General features: G+C 42.2%; 1 protein-coding gene across 1 annotated transcript in view; it reads right to left on the bottom strand.

Moving 5' to 3' along the window:
- The window catches only part of dchs2 (dachsous cadherin-related 2), a 142,447-nt gene that overhangs the window by 82,702 nt on the left and 41,629 nt on the right, over positions 1–18,116 (bottom strand). The window contains exon 6 of the mRNA XM_043700192.2: positions 5,072–5,259. Within this exon, the coding sequence (XP_043556127.2) occupies positions 5,072–5,259 (188 nt within the window). The remainder of the gene's footprint in view (positions 1–5,071; positions 5,260–18,116) is intronic.

The following is an 18,116-nucleotide window of genomic DNA, read 5'->3' as shown; positions in this document are numbered from 1 at the left end:
CTATCATTACGAGAGGATTTGAGTTGAGAAATAGGGATATCCCCACTGCAATTATACAGGACCATACTATACCTAGAGTATTGCTGTAGTTTTGGACTCCCTACTAAGAGAGGATACATTTGCTATAGAGAAGGTGCAGCAAGGGTTCAGTAGGCTAATATCGAGGATGGAAAAACTGTCTTATGAGGAGAGATTAATTCAACTGAGCATGTATTTGCTAGAGATTAGAAGAATGGGAGGGAATCTGATTGAAACAAAATTGTAATAGGGCTGCACAGATCATATTTAGGAAGGATGTTTTCCTTGGTTGGGAATCTAGAAGGTCATGTATTAAAAATTTGTTTGAATTCTTTGAGTAAGTGACAAGAGGATTGGTGACAGTGGTATAGTGGATGCTGTCTATGTGGATTTTAGATTTAGATTACATTACAGTGTGGAAACAGGCCCTTCGGCCCAACAAGTCCACACCGACCCGCCGAAGCGAAACCCACCCATACCCCTACATTTACCCCTTACCTAACACTACGGGCAATTTAGCATGGCCAATTCACCTGACCCTGCACATCTTTTGGACTGTGGGAGGAAACCGGAGTACCCGGAGGAAACCCACGCAGACACGGGGAGAATGTACAAACTCCACACAGTCAGTCGCCTGAGGCGGGAATTGAACCCGGGTCTCAGGCGCTGTGAGGCAGCAGTGCTAACCACTGTGCCACCGTGCCGCCCACAATCAGGCAATTAACAAAATCCCACATGGCTAACTGGTCAAAAAAGTAAAACCCCATTGGACACAGTGTAACGTGTCAATTTGGATCCAAAGTTTGTTTGGTAACAGGAGACAAAGGTTGCCTTTGTGAATAGAACGGTGTTTCAAGTGGCATTCTTCAGGGCTCAGTGTTGGGATCCCTGCTGTTTGTTTTACACATTGATGATTTAAACTTGAATGTGGGGGGACATTTGGAAATTTGCAGAAAACACAAACATTAGCTGTAAGCTCCAAAATGATAGAGATGGGTTGATGAAGTGGGCTGGAAAGTGGCAGATGGAGTTCAACTCTGAAAAGTGTGAGGTAATGCACAGAGGGAACATATAATAAACAAGAAAATATTGACAGGGGTCAATGAAGTGAGACACCTTGGTCTGCAAGTGCACAGGTCTCTAAAGATAGCAGTACAAGTAGTCAAGATTTGTAAAGGAGGCATCTGAAATGTGCTCCTTGATTGGCAAAAGTACACAATACAAAAGTGGGGGCATAATGATGAAGATACTGGTGAGGCCACAACTGGAATATTAAATGCAGTTCCGGGCACCACATTACAGAAAGGACATAACTGTTCTGAGGAGGATGCAGAGAAGATTTACTAGAATGTTGCCAGGGCTGGAGAATTGTAGCTAAGAGATTGGAGAGGTTAGGGTTGTTTTCTTTGGAACAGAAAAGGCTGAGGGGTGACATGATTGAGGTATATAAAATTGTGAGGGATATAGATAGACAGGAAGAATCTGTTTCCCGAGGCAGAGTTCAAAAACCAGGGGTCACAGATTTAAGCTAAGATGCAGAAGGGTTAGAGGGGTCATGAGGAAAGCCTTTTTTACGCAGAGAATAGTGGGTGTTTGGAATTTGCTGTCTGAGTTGGTGGTGGAAGCAGAGATCCTAAACTCATTTAAAAGGGACCGTGGATGTGAACTTTAACTGCTGTAATCTGCAGGGCTACAGGCACTGTGCAGGAAGATGGGATTAGACAAGGTATCTTGTTTTTTGGTTGTTTTGGGTCAGTGTGGACAGTATGGTTCTAACCAAGGGTCATGTTTTCAAAATGGGGTAGGCCATTTAAGACTGAGAAGAGGAAACATTTCTTCACTCAGATAGTGATCAAACTGTGGAATTCACTACCACAGAAGGCTGTGGAGCTCAGGTCACTAAGTATATTTGAGAAAGAAATTGATATATTTTTTAGATATTAAAATATGTCAAAGGGAATAGAAAGAAAGCAAGAATATGATATTACGATGGAGGATCAGCCAAAGTCATACTGAATGGTGGAGCAAGCTTGAAAGACCCAATTATCTACTGCTGCTCATAGTTTCTACATGTGCAAATATTTTTGCACCATTCTCTACAAGACAAGCAGACCATTGGTAGAAGGGGTAAGCTCTGCCTATTCGCTGTATCTGCAATGATAAATACTTACATGGTGTATGAGCAGCCTGCCAGGTGCATGCATGTGTCAGAATACCAGGCATGGCAAGATTTTCATATCCCCACTGCTCATCTGGGGGTCCCCAAAGATATTTCTTGTTACCCACATCTTCATCTACTTGCTATTTCTTGGCATCCACAAGCATGGTATCTGCTTTAACATCTCCAATGATCTCTCTTACCTTCTTGACTACTTATGTAGTGTCAGATTACTTCTGTGAGATTTATTTTGGATGAACTGCAATTATTTCCTGCTATACATTTTCAATTGTAAGGTCCTGTCCTTAGTCCATGCTATATACTCCATACCATGCAACTATCTCAGATGGGTTCAGATTGTTGGCAGCCGACATTTGTTAAAGATGAAAAACTTGCCAGCACACCATCCACTCACCTCCATCCAGGGGCCCAAACAGTCCTTCCAGGTCAGACACAGGTTCACCTGCCTCTCCTCCAGCCTAGTTTACTGTATTCAGTGCTCCCAATGTAGTCTTCTCTACATCGGTGAGACCAAACATAAACTCAGGACACATTTCGCTGAGTATCTCAACCAGGCCCGCAAGAGCTGCTCTGACCTTCCAGTCACCGCCCATTTTAATTTTCCCTCCCTCTCCCTTTCCGACATGACCACCCTTGGGCTCCTCCATTGCCACAGCGAATCAGACTGCAAACTGATGGAACACCACCTCATCTTCTGCCTGGGTAGCCTACCACCTGGAGGACTCAACATTGAGTTCTCCAATTTCAAATAACCTCCCTTCCCATCCCTCAACACCCTTCCCAGCCCCTCCCCCTCCCTTCCATTCCTCTGAACGACCCTTCCTTCCAGCTATGAACCCGAGTCATTCCTCCCATCGACCAACCAGGTTGTACCCTCGACCTGTGTTCATCTATCCCTACTTCACCACTGCGCCCCTCTTCCCACCCAAAACCCTTCCCTACCCCCCTTTATCTGCAGCTCCCCCAACCTCCAATCCTGAAGAAGAGTTATACCCGAAATGTTGACTTCTCCACCTCCTGATGCTGCCTGGCTTGCTGTGTTCTTCCAGCCTCCTGCTTTTCTGCCTTGGATTCCAAAATCTGCAGTTTTTTTTGTCTCTAATGATATTGGTTACCTGACTGCGCTAAACTTTAAACCCACTTCATCTCTATCACAAAGAATGCTTACTTCCACCTCCAGTAACTGCCTTTCTCTACCCTCTTCTCATTTGTTTGTGACTGAAAGCTCAGGCATGCCTTTAATAGCTCCCATCATGGCAGCAGGGTGGGACCACCACAATGTAAATTCAGGGTGTTACTCTAACTGCAATATTATTGGAAATCTATTGATTAGCCTAGCTTTTTAAATGTTGCACTTATGTTCATATTATGTAGACACAGTTAGGACAATCATATGACACAGTTATACTGGAAATCTTAGCCAGAAAAAAATAAGTAAACACAGGAACTTCATTAGGCCATTCAGATCATCAAGCCTGCTTCACCATTCTAGATCATGGTTGATCAGTTACTTCAATTTCATATTCCCATGCTATTCCAAACATTCATCACCATATAAGTGAAGAGATTCCTCCTCATTTCATTACTTAGTGGCTGGCCTTTTATTCTGCGACAGTGTTCTCTAGTTTGAAGCCCCAAAGTCAAGGGAAATATCCTTTCTGCATCTACTCTGTTTATCCCTTTAAGATTTTTGTATATTTCTAGGAGATCACAACTCATTCCTCTAAACTCCAGAGAATACAACCCCTGTATCCTCTATTTATAGGATTGTCCTACTATCCCAGGCTGGTGAACCTCCATTGCACCACTGTATGACAAGTATAGTGTTCCTTAAAGGTGACCACAACTGCACTCAATACTCAAGATACAGTCACAAAGGAAAGAAATATTTTTCTACAACTTACAAAGGACTACAGATTCAAAAAGGTGGCTATCTAGTGTATAAATACTGGTCTCCAATGAAAATTTCAGAAGTACACCCACAGTTGTTCCTGCTTGGGGATCACTCCACAAGAGTCCTCACTGAGACAGTGATCTTGACCTCCTAATATAATCCATATTCCTGTTTGGGTAGGATCTGGCATGTTTATCTGTTGGTCAAATTTGTGTTCCTTTTACAAAATTATGGTGCAAGTGAATAAGAAATGAATAAGAATAAGTGAACAAGATAATTTTAGATTCCAGTATCTTCTCATATATTTACAATAACAATCTCCTATATGGTGGCAATATATGTCTCCATGACACTGTAACATTAGGGAATATCATTTCAGTTGCCACAATTTCAAACTATAGCATTGTTTTTATCAGGTGTCCCGAAGTAAAAGCAGGCATTAGAAATCACTCAATCGGAGACTGCTAGAAATCATTCTACTAATGCCCCCGATGCCTCTCACCACCCCACCACCATGCCACACCCTCCAGCAACATCAATATGAAAACAGCAGAGATCAGAATTTGAGTTAAATGTCTATATATTGAGATCACTTTCTTAACACAATGTCAAAATCATGTCAAGACTAAAGTATTGTGAGAATTAGTTACCACATAATTTTCAGGCAAATCCAGTATTCATAGAAGAATGATGTTAAAAAAGCTACAATATGATTAGGAATATACAAAAATAAACTGCATGCAAGCACAAAGTAAATGCTTGATTCTTAGTTTCTGTTGCAGAATTCTGTGCAGCACAGTAGGCAAGTTTAGCCAAAACAAATAATGAAAATATAGCCCATATGTTTAATTAAATTCTTTGAATAAAACCAAAAACCAGTATATTTTGACAGATCTTTGTTATTTCCCAGCAATGGTATTGACACAGTGCATTAATTTAGCTGCTAAAATCTAATGCAGTGTATAAATCTATGTACATACCTTGATAAAGAATTCACGGCTAGGTCCAGGGTAAGAAAATAGTGGTCTATTATCATTAATGTCAGAGACTGTGATATAAATAGTAGTGGAGGCATTTTGTCGAGGCACACCATGATCAGTAACGAGTACAGATAACTGGTGGTGAATATGCTGCTCCCGATCTAATGCAACCCAGTTAATAATTTCGCCTGGAAAATAAGTGTAGACAAAAAAAGTGACGAATATATATTTCTACATCAGTATCAAATTTATCAACATGCATAAATATCCATGAACAAACATGCAATTTTGCTTTAGCTTCTAGCTTTCGTCCTTTTTCTCTTGATCCAGTGACTATTGCTAGTGTACAGACATGAACATCAACAGTCATCGGGTGCCTACTCCAAACCATATGTGAGCCTGTATGGTTTTGTCATTATATTTAATTGTCAGAGGCACTTCAATTAAGGAAGAGCAGCCTTAACCAGTGTTAGAATCCAGTAGGACTCTAATTAGAGTCATAGAGATGTACAGCAGAGAAACACACCCTTTGATCCAACTTGTTAATGCCGACTAGATATCCCAACCTAATCTTGTCCCACCTGCCAGCATCCGGCCCATATTCCTCCAAACTTTTCCTATTCATATACCCATCCAGATGCTTTTTAAATGTTGCAATTGTACCAGCCTCCACCACTTCCTCTGGCAGCTCATTCCATCCACGTACCATCCTCTGCGTGAAAACATTGCTCCTTAGGTCTCTTTTATATCTTTCCCTCTCACGCTAAATCTATGCCCTCTAGTTCTGGACTGCCCCACTCTAGGGAAAAGACTTTGTCTATTTATCTTATCCATGCCCCTCATAATTTTCTAAACCTCTCTAAGGTTACCCCTCAGCCTCTGATGCTCCAGAGAAAACAGCCCCAGCCTATTCAACCTCCCCCTATAGCTCAATCCTCCAACCCTGGCAACATCCTTGTAAATCTTTTCTGAACCCTTTCAAATTTCATAACATCTTTCCGTTAGGAAGGAGACCAGAACTGCACGCAACAGTGGCCTAACCAATGTCCTGTATAGCCACAATATGACCTCCCACCTCCTGTACTCAATACTCTGACCAATAAAGGAAAACATACCAAATGCCTTCTTCACTGTCCTATCTACCTGCGACTCCACTTTCAAGGAGCTATGAACCTGCACTCCAAGGTCTCTTTGTTCAGCAACACTCCTTCAAACTTTACCATTAAGTGCATAAGTCCTGCGAAGATTTGCTTTCCCAAAATGCAGTACCTCACATTTATCTCCATCTGCCACTTCTCAGCCCATTGGCCGATCTGATCAAGATCCCGTTGTAATCTGAGGTAACCTTCTTCGCTGTCCAATACACCTCCAATTTTGGTGTCATCTGCAAACTTATTAACTGTACCTCTTATGCCTACATCCAAATCATTTAAATAAATGATGAAAAGTAATGGACCCAGCACCTAGTTGCAGTCCTCCAGTCTAAAAAACAACCCTCCACCACAACCCCATCTTCTACCTTTGAGCCAGTTCTGTATCCAAATGGCTAGTTCTCCCTGTATTCCATGAGATCGAATCTTGCTAATCAGTCTCCCATGGGGATCCTTTTCGAACGCTTTACTGAAGTCCATATAGATCACATCTACCACTCTGCCTTCGTCAGTCCTTTTTGTTCCTTATTAAAAAAACTCAATCAAGTTTGTGAGACATGATTTCCCACGCACAAAGCCATGTTGACTATCCCTACCTTACCTTTCCTTACCTTTCCAAATTCATCAGTCCTTACCTTTCCAAATTCATATACATCCTGTCCCTCAGGATTCCCTCCAACAACTTGCTCACCACCGACATCAGACTCACTGGTCTATTGTTCCCTGGCTTGTCCTTACCACCTTTCTTCAACAGTGGCACCATGTTAGCCAACCTCCAGTCTTCCGGCACCTCACCTGTGACTATCTATGATGCAAATATCTCAGCAAGAGGCCCAGCACTCACCTCCCTAGCTTCCCACAGAGCTCTAGGGTACACCTGATCAGTTCCTGGGGATTTATCCACTTTCATGTGTTTCAAGACATCCAGTACTTGCTTCTCTGTAATATGGACATTTTTCAAGATGTCACCATCTATTTCCCTACATTCTACATCTTCCATGTCCTTTTCCACAGTAAATACTGATGCAAAATACTCATTTGGTATCTGCCCTATCTCCTGCAGCTCCAAACAAAGGCCGCCTTGCTGATCTTTTAGGGACCCTATTCTCTCCCTTGTTACCCTTTTGTCCTTAATGTATTTGTAAAATTCCTCTGGATTCTCCTTAACTCTATTTGCCAAAGCTATCTCATGTCCCCGTTTTGCCCTCCTGATTTCTCTCTTAAGTATACTCCGAATGCCCTTATACTCTTCTCAGGATTCACTCAATCTATCCTGTTTATACCTGACATATGCTTCCTTATTTTTCTTCACCAAACCCTTAATTTCTTTAGTCATCCAGCATTCCTTACACCTACCAGCCTTTCCTTTCACTTTAACAGGAATATACTTTCTCTGGACTCTCGTTACCTCATTTCTGAAGGCTTCCCATGTTCCAGCGTCTCTTTATCTGCAAACATCTGCCCCCAATCAGCTTTTGAAAGTTCTTGCCTAATACCGTCAAAATTGGCCTTTCTCCAATTTAAAACTTCAACTTTTAGATCCCGTCTATCCTTTTCCATTACTGTTTAAAACTAATTGATTATGGTTGCTGCCCCAAAGTGCTCCCCCACTGACACCTCAGTCACCTGCCATGCCTTATTTCCCAAGAGTAGGTCACGTTTTGCACCTGCTCTAGTAGGTACATCCACAGACTAAATCAGAAATATTTCTTGTACACACTTAACAAATTTGTATCCATTTAAACCCTTAACACTGTGGCAGTCCCAGTCTATGTTTGAAAAGTTAAAATCCCCTACCATAACCACCCTATTATTCTTACAGGGAACTGAGTTCTCTTTACAAACTTGTTTCTCAATTTCCCTGTGACTATCAGAGGGTCAATAATACAATCCCAATAAGTTGATCATCCCTTTCTTATTTTTCAGTTCCACCCAAATAACTTCCCTGGATGTATTTCCGGAAATATCCTCCCTCAGTACAGCTGTGATGCTATCCCTGATCAAAAATGCCACTCCCCCCATCTCTCTTGCTTCACTTTCTGTCCTTCCTGTAGCATTTGTATCCTGGAACATTAAGCTGCCAGTCATAGAGTCATAGAGATATACAGCATGGAAACAGACCCTTCGGTCCAACCCGTCCATGCCGACCAGTTATCCCAACCCAATCTAGTCCCACCTACCAGCACCTGGCCCATATCCCTCCAAACCCTTCCTATTCATATACCCATCCAAATGCCTCCTAAATGTTGCAATTGTACCAGCCTCCACCACATCCTCTAGCAGCTCATTCCATACACCCTCTGCGTGAAAACGTTGCCCCTTAGGTCTCTTTTATATCTTTCCCCTCTCACTCTAAACCTATGCCCTCTAGTTTTGGACTCACCGACCCCAGGGAAAAGACTTTGCCTATTTATCCTATCCATGCCCCTCATAATTTTGTAAACCTCTATAAGCTCACCCCTCAGCCTCCGAGACTCCAGGGAAAACAGCCCCAGCCTGTTCAGCCTCTCCCTGTAGCTCAGATCCTCCAAACCTGGCAACATCCTTGTAAATCTTTTCTGAAGCCTTTCAAGTTTCACAACATCTTTCCGATAGGAAGGAGACCAGAATTGCATGCAATATTCCAACAGTGGCCTAATCAATGTCCTGGCTTGTCTTTACCGCCCTTCTTAAACAGTGGCACCACGTTTGCCAACCTCCAGTCTTCCGGCATCTCACCTGTGACTATCGATGATACAAATATCTCAGCAAGAGGCCCAGCAATCACTTCTCTAGCTTCCCACAGAGGTCTTGGGGAAACCTGATCAGGTCCTGGGGATTTATCCACTTTTAACCACTTCAAGACATCCAGCACTTCCTCCTCTGTAATCTGGACATTTTGCAAGATGTCACCATCTATTTCCCTACAGTCTATATCTTCCATATCCTTTTCCACAGTAAATACTGATGCAAAATATTCATTTAGTATCGCCCCCATTTTCTGTGGCTCCACAAAGGCCGCCTTGCTGATCTTTGAGAGGCCCTATTCTCTTCCTAGTTACCCTTTTGTCCTTAATGTATTTGTAAAAACCATTTGGATTCTCCTTAATTCTATTTGCCAATGTTATCTCATGTCCCCGTTTTGCACTCCTGCTTACCCTCTTAAGTATACTCCTACTTTCTTTATACTCTTCTAAGGATTCCCTCGATCTATCCTGTCTATACCTGACATATGATTCCTTCTTTTTCTTAACCAAACCCTCATTTTCTTTAGTCATCCAGCATTCCCTATACCTACCAGCCTTTCCTTTCACCCTGACAGGAATATACTTTCTCTGGATTCTTGTTACCTCATTTCTGAAGGCTTCCCATTTTCCAGCCGTCCCTTTACCTGCGAACATCTGCCTCCAATCACCTTTCGAACGTTCTTGCCTAATACCATCAAAATTGGCCTTTCTCCAAATTAGAACTTCAACTTTTAGATCTGGTCTATCCTTTTCCATCACTATTTTAGAATGAATAGAATTATGGTTCCTGGCCCCAAAGTGCTCCCCCACTGACACCTCAGTCACTTGCCCTGCCTTATTTCCCAAGAGTAGGTCAAGTTTTGCACTTTCTCTAGTAGGTACATCCACATACTGAATCAGAAAATTGTCTTGTACACACTTAACAAATGCCTCTCCATCTAAACCTTTAACATTATGGCAGTCCCAGTCGATGTTTGGAAAGTTAAAATCCCCTACCATAACTACCCTATTATTCTTACAGATAGCTGAGATCTCCTTACAAGTTTGTTTCTCAATTTCCCTCTGACTATTGGGGATCTATAATACAATCCCAATAAGTTGATCATCCCTTTCTTATTTCTCAGTTCCACCCAAATAACTTCCGGGAATATCCTCCCTCAGCACAGCTATCCTTTATCAAAAATGCCATTCCCCCTCCTCTCTTTCCTCCCTTTCTATCCTTCTTGTAGCATTTGTATCCTGGAACATTAAGCTGCCAGTTCTGCTCATCTCCGAGCCATGTTTTCGTAATTGCTATGATATCCCAGTCCCATGTTCCTAACCATGCCCTGAGTTCATCTGCCTTCCCTGTTAGGCCCCTTGCATTGAAATAAATGCAGTTTAATTTATTAGTCCTACCTTGTCCCTGCCTGCCCTGACTCTTTGACTTACTTCTGTTCTCAGCTGTACCTATCTCAGATCGATCTCTTTCCTCGCTATCTCCCTGGGTCCCACCCCCCCACCTTGCTAGTTTAAATAGTCCCAAGCAGTTCTAGCAAATTTCCCTGCCAGTATATTAGTCCCCTTCCAATTTAGGTGCAATCCGTCCTTCTTGTACAGGTCACTTCTACTCCAAAAGAGATTCCAATGATCCAAAAGTGTGAATCCTTCTCCCATATACCAGCTACTCAGCCATGCATTAATCTGCTCTATCCTCCTATTCCTGCCCTCACGAGCTCATAGCACCCGGAGTAATCCAGATATTACTACTAAAGGACATCCCTTTTAAGTCCTTGCCTAACTCTCTGTAATCTCCGTTCAGCATCTCTACCTTTTCCCTTCCTATGTCATTGGTTCCAATGTTGACAATGACCTCCTGCTGGCCCCTCTCACCCTTGAGAACATTCTGCACCCTCTCTAAGACATCCTTGATGGCACTAGGGAAGCAACACACCATTCTGATTTTTTGCTGCTGGCCACAGAAACATCTATCTGTACCTCGGACTGGAGAGATCCCTGACACAATTGATTTCTTGGAATCCAACGTACCTCTCATTGCATTAGAGCCAGTCTCAATAGCAGAAACCTGGCTGTTCCTGCTACATTCCCCTGAGAATCCATCACCCTCTACATTTTCCAAAACAGCATACTAGTTTGAAATGGGGATAGCCACAGAAGACTCCCGACTACCTGCCTACCTCTCTTACCTTTCCTGGAGTTAACCCATCCATGTGACTGTATCTGTGACTTTTCCCCCTTCCTATAACTGCCATCCATCACATCCTCTGGCTCTTGTAAATTCCTCATTGTCTCTAACTGTCTCTCCAATCAATGCATTCAATCTGATAGGATTCGCAACCAATGGCATTTACTGCAGATATAATCCTCAGTAACCCGTAAACTCTCCCTAAATTCCCACATCTGACAAGAAGAGCATATCACTCTACTAAAGGCCATTTTTGCTTCGTTCAGTCTACAGACCGAGAAAATAGCACTGTCTTATTTCTCTACAAAACACTGCTCCAGGTTAAATTAATATTTATGGCTTATATTTTAAGTTTAATCAAGAGACATATTTCAATAAAACATATAATCAAGAAAGAACCCACTCTACTCACTACTGCAGACTTACTCTAAGGCCATGCTTAAAATATCCACTTATCTGTTTCTGTGCTGTGACCTCTCCCAAACAGGTTCCTCTAAGATCAGTAGTGAATTTCACTGTGTTAATTTTCCCAGACGCATTCTGATTTCCAGCGATACATGAATTCAAACAGCAAAGGCAGTAACTGTGCAGGTTCACTGCTCTGTCGGTTAGCAATGTGGATTTCTTTCTCTCTCTCTCGCCTGCAATGACCTCATCATGTGCTTCCTTTGTCTGTTCCTCTCCCTTTTAAAAGTGCTGTTGTTTTGATTTTTTTTCTCCAAAGTTCCAAAACAATGCAATAGCATAAAAACAGCAATCGCTACTCCTGGAATTCATGGAAATCACCTGCAATACCTAAAATACCTCAAAAAAGGAGCAGCTGTTACAGCCAGAAATTTTTCCTGTCCTCCATCTTGGATTACAATAGACAATAGGTGCAGGAGTAGGCCATTCTGCCCTTTGAGCCAGCACCACCATTCATTATGATCATGGCTGATCATCCTCAATCAGTATCCTGTTCCTGCCTTATCCTCATAACCCTTGATTCCACTATCCTTAAGAGCTCTATCCAATACTTTCTTGAAAGTATCAAGAGACTTGGCCTCCACAGCCTTCTGGGGCAGAGCATTCCATATACCCACCACTCTCTGGGTGAAGAAGTTTCTCCTCAACTCTGTTCTAAGTGGCCTACCCCTTATTTTTAAACTGTGTCCTCTGGTTTGGGACTCACCCATCAGCGGAAACATGCTTCCTGCCTCCAGAGTGTCCAATCCTTTAATAATCTTATACGTCTCAATCAGATCCCCTCTCAGCCTTCTAAACTCAAGCGTATACAATCCCAGTCGCTCCAATCTTTTAGCATAAGATAGTCCCACCATTCCGGGAATTGATCTCGTGAACCTACGCTGCATTCCCTCAATAGCCAGAATGTCTTTCCTCAAATTTGGAGACCGAAACTGTGCACAATATTCCAGGTGCGGTCTCACCAGGGCCCTGTACAGCTGCAGAAGGACCTCTTTGCTTCTATACTCAATTCCTCTTGTTATGAAGGCCAGCATGCTATTAGCTTTCTTCACTGCCTGCTGTACCTGCATGCTTGCTTTCATTGACTGATGTACACGAACACCTAGATCTCGTTGTACTGTCCCTTTACCTAACTTGACTCCATTTAGGTAATAGTCTGCCTTCCTGTTCTTGCCACCAAAGTGGATAACCACACATTTATCCACATTAAACTGTATCTGCCACGCATCCGTCCACTCACCTAACCTGTCCAGGTCACCCTGTATTCTCCTAACATCCTCCTCACATTTCACACTGCCATCCAACTTTGTGTCATCAGCAAATTTGCTAATATCACTTTTAATACTTTCATCTATATCATTAATGTACATTGTAAAAAGCTGCGGTCCCAGCACTGATCCCTGTGGTACCCCACTGGTCACCGCCTGCCATTCCGAAAGGGAGCCGTTTATCACTACTCTTTGTCTCCTGTCAGCCAACCAACTTTCAATCCATGTCAGTATTTTGCCCCTAATATCATGTGCCCTAATTCTGCTCGCTAACTTCCTATGTGGGACTTTACCAAAGGCTTTCTGAAAGTCCAGGTATACTACATCCACTGGATATCCCTTGTCCATCTTCAGAGTTACATCCTCAAAAAATTCCAGAAGATTAATCAAGCATGATTTCCCCTTCATAAATCCATGCTGACTCTGACCTATCCTGTTACTGCTATCCAGATGTGTCGTAATTTCGTCCTTTATAATTGACTCCAGCATTTTTCCCACCACTGAGGTCAGACTAACTGGTCTATAATTCTCTGTTTTCTCTCTCCCTCCTTTCTTAAAAAGTGGGACAATATTAGCTACCCTCCAATCTGCAGGAACTGATCCTGAATCTATTGGAAAATGATCACCAATGCATCCACAATTCCTAGAGCCACCTCCTTCAGTACCCTGGGATGCAGACCATCAGGTCCCGGGGACTTATCAGCCTTCAGACCTAAGTCTCTCCAACACCATTTCCTGCCTAATATAAATTCCCTTCAGTTCAGGTCCTTCAGCCACTATTACATCTGGGAGATTGCTCATGTCTTCCCCAGTGAAGACAGATCTAAAGTACCAATTCAACTCTTCTGCCATTTCTTTGTTCCCTGTAATAAATTCTGTCTTCAAGGGCCAAATTTTAGTCTAAACCATTTTTTTTCTTTTCACATACCTAAAAAAGCCTTTACTATCCTCCTTTATATTTTTGGCCAGTTTACCTTCGTACCTTATTTTTCCTTTGCGTCTTTCCTTTTTAGATTAGATTAGATTAGATTACTTACAGTGTGGAAACAGGCCCTTCGGCCCAACAAGTCCACACCGACCCGCCGAAGCGCAAACCACCCATACCCCTACATTTACCCCTTTCCTAACACTACGGGCAATTTAGCATGGCCAATTCACCTGACCTGCACATCTTTGGAATGTGGGAGGAAACCGGAGCACACGGAGGAAACCCACGCAGACACGGGGAGAATGTGCAAACTCCACACAGTCAGTCGCCTGAGGCGGGAATTGAACCCGGGTCTCTGGCGCTGTGAGGCAGCAGTGCTCGCCACTGTGCCACCGTGCCGCCCACCAGTTATCCTCTGTTGTTCTTTAAAAGCTTCTCAGTCCTCTGATTTCCCACTCATCTTTGCTATGTTATACTTTTTTCCCTTTTGTCTTTATATGGTCCTTAACTTCCCTCGTCAGCCATGGCCACCCCTGCCTCCCTTTTTGGAATGAACTGATCCTGCATCTTCTGCATTATATCCAGAAATACCTGCATTGTTGTTCCATTGCCATCCCTGCTAGGGTATTGCACCATTGAACTTTGGCCAGCTCCTCCCTCATAGCTCCACAGTTCCCCTTATTCAACTGAAATATTGTCACTTCCAATTCTACCCTCTCCCTTTCAAACTGCAGATTAAAGCTTATTGTATTGTGGTCACTACCTCCTAATGGCTCCTTTACTTCGAGGTCCCTGATCAAATCCGGTTCGTTGCACAACACCAGATCCAGAGTTGTTTTCTCCCTGGTAGGCTCCAGCACAAGCTGTTCTAAGAATCCATCTCGGAGGCACTCCACAAACTCCCTTTCTTGGGGTCCAGTACCATCCTGATTCTCCCAGTCTACCTGCATGTTGAAATCCCCCATAACAACTGTAGTAATAGCTTTGCAACGGATCAATTTCAGCTCCTTATTCAACTTACACACTACATCCAGGCTACTGTTTGGGGGCCTGTAGATAACTCCCATTAGGGTCTTTCTACCCTTAGAATTTCTCAGCTCTATCCATACTGACTCTACATCCCCTGATTCAAGGGACTGAATATCATTCCTTACCAACAGGGCCACCCCCCTCTGCCAGTCAGTCTGTCCTTACAATAGCACATATAGCCTTGAATATTCATTTCCCAGGCCCTGTCCTTAGCAAAATTAACTGATTTTCATCCATTTCAGTCCGAGAAAGTTGAGACAAAATATCATTACCTCGCTGGTGCATTCTCTGAAGTCAATTAATTTGCCACTAATCCACCATCTCCCATGTTAACTTGATATTACATAGAAATTGTGAATGATTTCCCATTTATGCACTCATTACTGACATATTTCCTAAGAGGTTTTGCCTAACTAAACCTGTGTAATGTAGGAAAGCGAGTGAACAAATATCATTCTCCCAGGACCCTGTCCCCAGTGACATTTCTTTCTGGCATTTGCCCAAATATAGTTGGGTGTAATGAGAGTTATTCAGAAAGTGTTGTTCCTGATAAGATGTAACCTCCACACGGTAAATCAATGAATTACGACAAGTTGGCATATTTGGAAACTGGCCCCCTTCTAAAGTTTGTTTATATGTTTGACTGGTTAAATTGACAGGTTAAATTGAAACAATTAACTCCTGACCTCAAGCTTAAGTTGGTATACTCTTGATACCATAAATGGCTCTGACAACTTCCATCATGCTCGTCAGGTGACATCGGGAACATTAGACAAGCAATTCAGGGATGTATTGTCTGCTACAGCAAGCAAGCTTTACAATTTTGTTTTGAGAAATTAACTGTAGCTTAAATTACTAATTGTAGGATTTTTCCAAAGCACAAAGAATCAAAAGGTTCCACTTACATTGCAGTGCATGGTCCCTTGATTAATTGCATATATTCTACTAACAGAAAAGATTTCTTTCCCCTAGTTAGTACCAGAAGCACTAAATCATAAAAATAAATGTTTGCTTTTCTGTTAGCTGTCATAATGCTTTCAATTTAAGCAGGCAGTAAGGATGGATGGATTCCAGGTAATCAAGGCTACCTTCCTGTGCAGTCTCCCAGTAAGTACTACTTTGGACTATTCTACCACCGAGGCATTATACAGTATACCATTCATATTCTGAAGGCAGGCATCTGGTGCTAAGATCAGTCTCGGGATAACATGGAATCAAAGAACAGAATAAAGCTACTTGACCTGTCATGCCTGTACACCCTCTTTGAAAGTGCACGTGTGTTTTTTTTTGCCCATAACCCCGTAAACTCTTCAACTCAAGTGCCTGCTGTATTCCCATAAAATTAATTCAAGAGTAAGCCATCAACACCTTTTTAGCTAAGGTACTCTAAGCTCATGTCCAGCAGTTGAAAATGACCAAAGAGAAAAAGAATGAAAACTTGTGACAGGGAGTTAAACATATATTATAATGCAAAGTGACAACAATACTGAAGCATGAGACATCAGAAAATCATAATCCTCCTCATGATCTGTGGTTATATCAAAATATTCTGGGCCACTTCAAATGGGTGAAATTACAAAAGTAGTTAGGCTTATTTTTGAATTCTAAATCTAAAAGCCACTTTTATCTGGCCAGAATGCTGACTTATGTACACCTTATTATAAAGAAACAGAACACAAACCTTGCCTAAGTATCAATGATACCAGACAGAGAAGTAGACAGGAAAGGGGTTGGAAATGGTGGTGATGAACAGAGGATGAGGAGAAAGAAGAGAGCGAACAGACTGGGGAAATAAGAGTGTGTTGAGAAGGATATGGCCCATAGTGAGGGGGAAAGGGAGGGGGAAGGAGATGGGGTTGAAGGAAAGGAAGTGACAGGGGAAATAATGGGGCAGTGAAACAGATGAGGAGGCATGGTTTACTAGCAATGTAATTGGATTAGTAATCCACAACCCCAAATTAATCTTCTGAGAATATCTTTGAATCCCATCGTGGCAGATGATGAAATTTGAATTCAGTAAAAAGGTAGTCTAAATGGTGAATAGGTAACCATCACCAATTGTCATAAAAACTTGTCTTTAATGGAAGGAAAACTGCTGTGTTTACCTGTTCAGGCCTATATTAATTGCAGAACCACAGCAATGTGGCTGACACTTAACGGCCCTCTGAGTAATTAGAGATAGACAATAAATGTAGACCTTGCCAGCAATAGTCCACATTGCATGAACAAATTACAAATGGACACATAGGAAATTGCCCAGCAACATTAAAAATCCAGTAAATGAAATACACAATTTTAAAGAAGTTATTGAGGAGTCAATGCATTGAAACTTTACCTTGGTCTTGAGGCTGAAGTGGCAAAAGGCAGCCTACAGTTTATGGATGGTCCTCCACAGATTGCAGCAACCTACCAATGAAGATGACCAAGGACAAGGCCAGAAAGAGCCACCATATGTGCTAGTCCTCTCATCACAGATCGCTTGGGTGTCAACAGGGATGATTGTCAAGTGGCAGGGAAATGTGGAGAGGCAGTACAGGCAGTGGAAATGTCCCATCAGGCCTGGACAACACTGCAACTAGCAAGACTGAGACTGAGTAAAAGAGAATCTTCTCCACACACAGTCTCCTCATAATCTCCATAACTAACAGACTGGTAAATTAATCATTTCCAGAGAAATCCCACTCAGTCATGTTTATAAACCTGAGAGGAGGCTGATAGATTGTCTTCCTTTCACTGTCTCTTCTTCAGCCTTGTGTACCAAAAATTATTGATAGAGTAGTTGTTTAATCTGCATTCTTTGCTTCTCTCTGAAATGTGTTAACAGTATAGCTAGTTGCTTCTTCTCTCTCATTCCCCAAAGTCTCATTGTCCAGACCACTCCAGCCTCACTTTTTAAGGGCTTCTTTTCTCTGGTCTTTGAATGGTCTTCCAATCTCTAGAAATGGCAGATATTTCTCATCCCTTATCTTGTATCGGTATCTTTTATAAATAGTTTTAATTCTATTTCTGATTATCTCTACACTTACCAGAAGGAATACTTTTTTTTCTATCCATTCTATCAAAATCACTCATCATTTGAAAACATTTCACGTCACCCACCTTAGAATACAATGGAATCTTGATCAGATAGGCTGGTGGGCTGAGGAGTGGCAGACTGAATTTCATTTAGATAAATTTGAGGTGCTGCATTTTGGAACGGCAAATCAGGGCAGGAATTACACATTTAATGGTAAGGTTCTGGGGAGTGTTGTTGAACAAAAAGGCCTTGGAGTGCAGGTTTATTGTTCCTTGAA

Source organism: Chiloscyllium plagiosum, unplaced genomic scaffold (assembly GCF_037043375.1).
Source record: "Chiloscyllium plagiosum isolate Xiang-an unplaced genomic scaffold, Cpla_swu_hap1 HiC_scaffold_1, whole genome shotgun sequence".
NCBI classification, from domain to species: Eukaryota; Metazoa; Chordata; class Chondrichthyes; order Orectolobiformes; family Hemiscylliidae; genus Chiloscyllium; species Chiloscyllium plagiosum.
Note: the sequence above shows the minus strand (reverse complement) of the source record. Positions and strands in the feature narration are given on the sequence as shown.